The sequence below is a fragment of the Cicer arietinum genome, chromosome 7 (genome assembly GCF_000331145.2).
Source record: "Cicer arietinum cultivar CDC Frontier isolate Library 1 chromosome 7, Cicar.CDCFrontier_v2.0, whole genome shotgun sequence".
In the NCBI taxonomy this organism is placed as follows: Eukaryota; Viridiplantae; Streptophyta; class Magnoliopsida; order Fabales; family Fabaceae; genus Cicer; species Cicer arietinum.
This window is the reverse complement of record NC_021166.2, coordinates 3,122,555-3,131,288: the sequence shown is the minus strand read 5'-3', so window position 1 is coordinate 3,131,288 and position 8,734 is coordinate 3,122,555. Positions and strand designations below refer to the sequence as shown.

Sequence of the window (8,734 nt, the reverse complement as noted above, 5' to 3'; positions counted from 1 at the left end):
TTTACGATTCCTCTATTATGGAAGATTTTGGAGAGGATGAAAAAAAGCAGAATCACATAAAAATTATTTAAAATATTTTTTTTCTGAATTAAATACAAAATCATTAAAAATTTATTATCTCTCCTTTAAACTAAACATATTCTATTTTCATTTCTTTCATTGTCTCTATTAAAAATAATTTCATGTCTTCTCTTATGCTAAATCAAACAGTACATTCTTAGATTCTTTAGAGTACTTGTTAAAAAATTATAAAATAAAAGTTTTGTTGAACAAATAATTTTAAAATTTTTTAAGAGTCAAATATTTTTAAGATAAATTTTCTACTCTATATATAATATAACATATTTTTTTGGTTTGAAAATATATAATGTTGTTATTGTTAATTGTGTGTTTAATTGGGAGAAAGAGTGATAAATTATTCAATGCATATTATGCATAACACTTATGCTTCACATATAGGAATAACATTGTTTAGTGTTATAACCTTAATTGAAAAACTACCCAATTGAGGTTAAATTTAGATATATAATTTTTATTTTTATTTTTGAAAAAACATAAATAAAGTAGTTGTTGGTGATGCTCGTTTTGGATTCGTTCCCTAATTCATTAATTATCACAGTAATTTTACGAAACTGGTTGAATTGTTAAAAAGTTTCAATTAATAACAAAACATTTGGAATAATTTGAGTTGGAATTATAAGTTGAACATTTCTTGATTATACATTTAAAAAAAAATAAAACTTAGTATAATTAAAGCTAAATTATTTTTATTTTTAAGTTATAATTCAACTGATAAATATATATGTGAAATTTTATAATTATATGAATTAATTATATTGATATTTATTATCTCTTATAAAGGAAAAATATAAAGTTCTAGTTAAAATTGAAGTGTCAAGGCAAAAATAAAAAATCATAATTATCTTATTATCATGTTGGATTTTCTCTGTATATGATTATCTAATTTATCTGTCACTTTTATGTTTGGAAGGAAAATATTAGTTATTGTCATGGTTATTTTATTTTTTCTATTTGGTCAATGGTCATTGTCATGGTTTGAATAAAATTCATAAAATAATCACAATTAATTTTTAAAGAACCGTGTGACATTCAAACTCCAATTCCTCTCGTTGCATTCATAAATATAGGTTATTCAAATTTAAAAATGAAAATCTAAAAAAAATAAAAAATTATTATGTTTTTTATTTAGTTCTTAATATACCTAATTGACATCAGAAGCTTAATTAGTTTTATAAAACAAATTAAATTATAGAGGTGTTTTTCATTTTTTAAAATAAAATAAATTTTAGTGATAATTCCATCATCTTGAATAATCTTTTTTTTTTCATTTAATGGAGAATTAATTATTTGATTGGAAAAATATCTATCAATCAACTATTATGGAGTAATTTCATATCTATCGTTTTTTTTAGGTTTTTTTTTCCAATACCACTCTTTAATTTGTAGAAAATTTTATGCCACACCCCAAAATTTATATTCTCACTCTCATATTTTAATAAAAAATATAATTTTACTTTTTTTTTTATTCTAAAAAAGTAAAATTTTATAATTTTTGGTATATGTTTATGTTATGGAAAATTTAAAAAAGGTTTTATGAAACACAAAGTTTTAATTTTTTGAAAATGTTTGTGTTTTTGAAAAATATTTTTCAAAACACATTTGTAAAAATATAATTTTACTTTTTTTTTTTAATTTAAAAAAAGTAAAATTTTATGATTTTTAGTATATGTTTATGTTATGGAAAATTTAAAAAGGGTTGTATGAAACACAAAGTTTTTATTTTTTGAAAATATTTGTGTTTTTGAAAAATATATTTCAAAACACATCTGTATTTTGAATTTTTTCCGGTATATAAATATGTTCAAGAAAATTTTAAAAAATAATTATGATAAATAAAATTAAATTTTTTTAAAACACATTTATGTATCAAAACACTTGAAAAAAAAATTGATACAGAAAATTCAAATTTTTTATAACATGTTTATATATAAAAAAAGTTGAAACAGATTTTATAGTACATAAAGTTTAATTTTTTAAAATACATTTATATATTGAAAAACTTAAAAATTATTTTTTAATATACAAAGTTCCAATTATACATGTGGTTTAGAAAGAAAAATAATTCAAGTTGAATTTTGTGGACTAGACAATTATTTTATTGAAAAAGAAAAGAAGTAAAATATGTAGTTTTGTATAAATTTGGAGTTATATGGTAATATTTTTTCACTTTTATGTGGAGTAGTTCGTTCTAGATTAGTAGTATCGTAAATATAGAACTAAAAATTGAATGTTAATTATTTTTGAATTACTTATAGATATAAATATTCTTTTATTGTTGTTATTTATATTTTTAATTAAAATTAAAATATACCGAAAAATAAACTGGAAAGACTGCAGGGTAGATACTTTGCATTTTTCTTATTTATGGAAAATTTACTTGATACTATATAATAAAAACAATAGACAATAGATTGTAGAAATGTTCAAGATTAAGAAAAAGAATTTATTTCTTCAATAAACCTTTAAAATAAACTAACACTTTTTTTTTTAAAGTTAATATTTTTTTTTTCATGACATGGTAGATAATATTATAATATCGTTGTTTTACATTTATTTATGGTAATAATAAATACATTAATATTTGATAGTTCAATTGATACTAACTATTAAAAAAATTAAACGTATTTACCTTAAATTTAGATAAAATACATTTGACTTTTTATTTATATATTTAAAATCATTAGGAGTAAGAATTAATTTAATAAAAATATTATTTTATTTATTTCATTTATATATTTTTCTTAACATCCATTTTTAATTTATAAAAGATTTAAGTATAATTCTAATTATTTATCTTTTATTTAATATTTATTTTAATTATTTTTAATTAATTTTAATCATTTATTTTTATAAGTGATATATTCAAATCATTAAAACGATCACAACAATATTTAGTCATCAAAATAATTTCTAACAATTAGATACATTAATATGTATCTACTACAATACTATTTCAAAAGAAAATTTATATAACCTAATATTAAGTTTGCATTTGAAAAAACTTTTATTACATGTTTTTTTTAAAGCATATGTAAACTCTTGAAATGAAAAACATCTAACAGAATTATCTGTATTTTTATCTATTTTCTATTAAAATTGTACTCTTAATTTTACATCTGTGTAAAAATTAGACTTCAACAATTTATAAAAAAATAATAAACTTGTTGGATGCGTAAAAAGCACGTGCATAATTGGTGCGTTTCAGAATGTATAAGTGGTGCGTTTCCTAATATTGAACCCTGTCCATAAAATGAAATAAATAACACCAGCCACCCATTCATTCACCCCAAACAACACTCATCTTCCCTAATACTAATAATTTTATTTTTTCAAAAAAAATAAAAATAAAAAATGGCGGTGTCTTCTCTGTTTCACCCTTCATTCTCAACCCTCGTTTTTAACTCCAAACCCACTCACCTAACTTCCAACAGAAACAATAACCGCTCTCTCTTCATCGCCGCTTCATCACTCGATCCAACTCCTATCACCGCCGCAAACAACAACAACCACTCTCCACCACCTTCCGCCGCCGACAACATCAAAGATAAAGCTCGCCGTCACGTTTCCACTACCAACAACTTCACCGCCAAATACGTCCCCTTCAATGCTACTTTCGATTCCCCTGAATCCTACTCCCTCGACGAAATCGTCTACCGTAGTAAATCCGGTGGACTCCTCGACGTCCATCACGACATGGAAGCACTCGCAAAATTCGATGGCGCGTACTGGCGCAATCTCTTTGACTCGCGCGTCGGTAAAACCACGTGGCCTTATGGTTCAGGTGTATGGAGTAAAAAAGAGTGGGTCCTACCTGAGATTCACCCCGACGATATTGTTAGCGCTTTCGAAGGCAATTCTAATCTTTTTTGGGCTGAACGTTTTGGCAAACAGTTTGTTGGCATGAACGATCTTTGGGTTAAACACTGTGGTATAAGCCATACCGGTAGTTTCAAAGATCTAGGAATGACGGTTCTTGTTAGTCAGGTTAACCGTCTCCGAAAAATGAACCGTCCGTTAGTTGGTGTCGGTTGTGCTTCTACCGGTGATACGTCAGCAGCACTTTCTGCTTATTGCGCTTCCGCCGGAATTCCTTCCATTGTTTTCCTCCCGGCGAACAAAATCTCGACAGCACAATTGATTCAACCGGTTTCCAACGGTGCTTTGGTTCTCAGCCTCGACACCGATTTTGACGGTTGTATGAAGCTTATTAGAGAAATAACTTCCGAATTACCGATTTATTTGGCGAATTCGTTGAACAGTTTGAGAATTGAAGGACAGAAAACCGCTGCTATTGAGATTTTGCAGCAGTTTGATTGGCAGGTACCTGATTGGGTGATTATTCCTGGTGGAAATTTAGGGAACATTTATGCATTTTACAAAGGTTTCAAAATGTGTAAAGATTTAGGTCTTGTTGATAAAATTCCAAGGCTTGTTTGTGCTCAAGCTGCAAATGCAAATCCATTGTATTTACATTATAAAAATGGGTTTAAAGATTTTCAAGCAATTAAAGCTGAAACAACATTTGCTTCAGCTATTCAAATTGGTGACCCTGTTTCGATTGATAGGGCAGTGCTTGCTTTGAAGAATTGTAATGGAATAGTTGAGGAAGCTACTGAGGAGGAATTGATGGATGCAATGTCACTTGCTGACTCAACTGGGATGTTTACTTGTCCTCATACTGGCGTGGCTTTAACGGCTTTGATTAAGCTTAGGAATTCTGGGGTTATTGGAAGTAGTGATAGGGTTGTGGTTGTAAGTACTGCACATGGGTTGAAATTTGCACAGAGTAAGATTGATTATCATTCTGGAACTATTCCTGGTATGGGTAGGTATGCTAATCCACCTGTTTCTGTTAAGGCTGATTTTGGATCTGTTATGGATGTCTTGAAGGATTTTCTGTTGAGTAAGACCCCAAAGTAGTAGTAGTTTCATTTTCTAGCAATGTCATTTTGATCTTAGTTATGTTTTGTGTTGTTGTTGACTTTCTACAGTTATACTTACACAATACACATAACACAATGGAAATTAGTCAACGCATTTTTACTAGCACACATTTTGAAAACACCATACTGTACTTGAATAAAGAAGTTGATTGTACCAATAAAAGAATAATAATAATAAACAAGTTGTTGTTGGTTTTACTTGTAGAAATATTAAACAAGTTGATTGAACCAATAAAAGAATAATAATAAACAAGTTGATTGTACCAAAAAAGAGATATTATTATCTCTTAAAGAAATAATTTTTTGACCACGTGAACAGCGCAATGTTTTGAAAGTAAAAGTTTTATCGTACCAAAAAAAGTCAAAGTTTTATGTAATAATAATAATAATAATAATATTATTATTATTATTATTATTATTATTATTATTAGGAGGAAGGGTGGCATACGGATGATACAATGATAAAGACCATATATATGATCATTTAATAATTTTACAATATAAAAAATTTTAAATTGCAATTAGTCACAATGTTCGTGAATGATTATGATAACTAATAATATAAATTTAATATAAATATTTTTATATTAATAATGCATAACAGTTAAATTATTAAAATATTAAGACATTTGTGTAGATTTAGTTGAGACTCCATTATTCTTTGGTCATTTCAATTCAAAATTGCGTGATTTTAGCTTCGATTGCTAACATTACGTGCTGATTCAAATCACAATTTATAAGATGTCAAGAGCAGCTACTTACCTCTTCAATTAAAGAAGAGCGAATAACATAGACTATCAATGCTAGAGAGAAAAATAAGAATTAGCAACAATATTGATGATAAAAGAACATTCTAATTCGACACAACATTTGATTATTTTTAAAATTTTAGGCTACAATATTCGCCACCTATTAAAAAATCGCGATTATCTCGCACATAAACAATTTATCTAATTAAATTGTGATTATTTCTTCATCTTTGAATATTTTATTTGACAAGACGTTACTTCTGAATTAAAGCAAATTAATTAGATTTGAACAATTAAAATTACAAAACACGCAATAAGCATATACTACTATAGAATGCGCTGTTGGTTAACAATTTCGCAATGCATCTTAACATAGAATCCACTTATTGCAAGTCAACGGGTTAGTACAATTTTTGGGCACAAACAATAATAGTACTTGCCAATCTGGCACGGATTTCCGGAATGTTTGGAATCAAGATAAACCAACCTGGCCGAATCAATTAAGGATCACATGCGTTTTAACGGTTTTGTCCAACATTAGTAATGGAATTCGAACATGGTCTAAAAAAGATCAATTTTTAAATGCAACGACTAGAAAAAATTCATTGACAAGGAAACAGAATCCAAATACGCATACAGCCTATCCAAGTCCAACGAAACATTTCCTTCAAATCAATTAGTAAAGAAAGCATTAAAAAGTTAATATCACTCAACAAAAGTGTAAGGATACATAATGTAATATCTAAATCAGGAATAATCATACAGTGATATGCTCTTATCATCTGATACACTAGCAAGCCGACCGGTTCGCAGATCATTTCCTCCCGGTGGTCTAAATGCTACTCCCCATACTTGGTCTGTGTGGTTGCTCATTGTTTGCACAGACGCCCTCATCGTAAGATCCCAAAGCCTTACAGTTCTGTCACTTGAACCTGTGGCAATAGATGCTCCATCTGGGCTCACGTCGACGCATAAAACCCAACTAGCATGTCCTGACATGGTCCCGACTAAGGCTTTGCCCTCAGCATCATACATGTGGACGTTACCATCATCTGAAGCTGAAAACAGTAGTCTTGGATCATAAGGAGAATAAACAAGAGAACGGACGGGCATGAAATGACCTTCAAGGTGATGTAAAAATTTGGCTCGTGGCACATCAAAAACAGAAATGGTGCCATCCATTGAGCCACAAGCAAGTCGTTTTCCATCAGGGCTCCATGCAACAGATAGGACAAATTTCTTGCTGCCACTTTTGTCGGTGGGTTTGGGTCCTTCAACACGAGGAATTGATAGGGTGGCAATAAGTTCCCATGTGGAAGTGTCCCAAAGATTAACTGATGCACTGCCTCCACCAGCAACTGCTAGAATGGAACCCTGAAGTTGAGAACTTTTATTGATTAAACAACTACAGTATGGTCAAAAGCATAATAAGATTATCGATTCTTGATTAAATGCTCATTCTTTACAAGTGTCGAAAGGCATTGAGTAGCATCTCCTATGATGCACCTAGATAGTTCTGGCATGGTTTCCATAGAATGGCAATATTAACAGTGAATTAACAGAACAAGGTATTAAATAGTTCTAGGATTCTAGCAGCTTTCAGGGTAAGAGCAGAGGAATTGAACAAGCCATTGTATGCAAGCAATAATGGGCTGTTCTGCGACTGAGTTACATTCTTAAAGTTAGTTTGATACATGTTACAACCTTAGAATAGAGTGGGTCAAAAATACGGGGATGAGTTTTCTCATACAACTTTCCACACTTATCCTGAATTTTCGCCCCAATTTTAAGGGAGTGATTAATATCCTTTGCAATGGAGAAAGATCAAGAAATGTCATGCAAAAATGTTAAGTACCGAATATCCGAACATAATAAACTGAAGTATTGGGAAGAGCTGTAAAGGACATATTTCAAATGAATATGTTACTATTATTAATAGGTCCTTTATTAAATAGGGAAGGGGAGGTATATGTGACATGTGTTGATGGCGAGAGAACAATGAATAACTGAATAGGCCATGAGGCAGTAAGAGAGGAAAGGGGGCACGAGAATGAAGAGGAAGTTCGGGGAATAAGAGAATGGATATATAGAAGGGGTAACTACATGGAAAAGGTAGGAAATATTTCACTTGAGTGGTTGGTGCAAGGGTGCCTGAGGAGTATCTCTCTCAAGGTTATTTGAGGTTCCCTCTATATCTTTTATTTATGTTTTCATTTGCGTTGTTGCAAGGAGTTGAACTCCATTCCATTGTAATTCTTGTGATTCTACTGCAGTTACTGCACATTTTTTATAAAATACTTTTTTTTGCAAGGTTGTTTGAGTTAATACTTAATACATCACTAGAATAAAACATCTTCCAATTGTTGAGTTCAGTCCTATGGACATTGCCATGACTAGAATAAAACATTTGCAAAATTCAAAATAATCATAGAAACTTTGCATTATAAAACATTGGTAGTTGTCCTATACAGATATAGAGAAAAATGGGATAAAAGAATTTTAGTTGTAATTACATTATTGCAGAAGAAAACCAGGGTACAAATTTGCATTTAATCAAGACAACTGACAAATAAGAAAATCATAGAATTAACCAACTAACTTCATGTGATATACGTTGCCAATTGCAAACACACCCGTGCAGGACAAAAAAAATAAAATATTATTAAGCATGCTACAAATATGAAGCCATTGGGTATCACAAGAAAATATTGGCAACAAATGCTTTTACGTAAGGGCAGTTAGCCGGTTACTATTTGTTTCTATGTTGTTAAGCACATTCCAGCAATGATGTTAAAAAGTGGCTTGGTAGGAAGCAAAATCCTTTCTCTTAAAAAAAAAGCAGATGCATTTATATGAGAGTGCAAATATCATCTGTTGATTAAAAACAAGCATTTAGGTAAGCTGGGTCCTGATTTAGCAGACTCTGCCCTACATAACTTAAGACAAAATGGAATGGAAGAG

At 29.7% G+C, this 8,734-nt stretch overlaps 2 protein-coding genes across 2 annotated transcripts in view; one reads left to right on the top strand and one right to left on the bottom strand.

The window, feature by feature from the left end:
• The first annotated feature begins 3,432 nt into the window (after positions 1-3,432).
• Positions 3,433-5,001, top strand: LOC101503112 (threonine synthase 1, chloroplastic). The gene is given in 1 exon segment (NM_001309686.1): positions 3,433-5,001. A coding segment is annotated over 1 exon segment (1,569 nt).
• A 1,347-nt stretch (positions 5,002-6,348) lies between these two features.
• The window catches only part of LOC101502792 (WD repeat-containing protein VIP3), a 4,387-nt gene continuing 2,001 nt past the window's right edge, over positions 6,349-8,734 (bottom strand). The window contains exon 2 of the mRNA XM_004507913.4: positions 6,349-7,147. Within this exon, the coding sequence (XP_004507970.1) occupies positions 6,521-7,147 (627 nt within the window). The 3' untranslated portion in view covers positions 6,349-6,520. The remainder of the gene's footprint in view (positions 7,148-8,734) is intronic.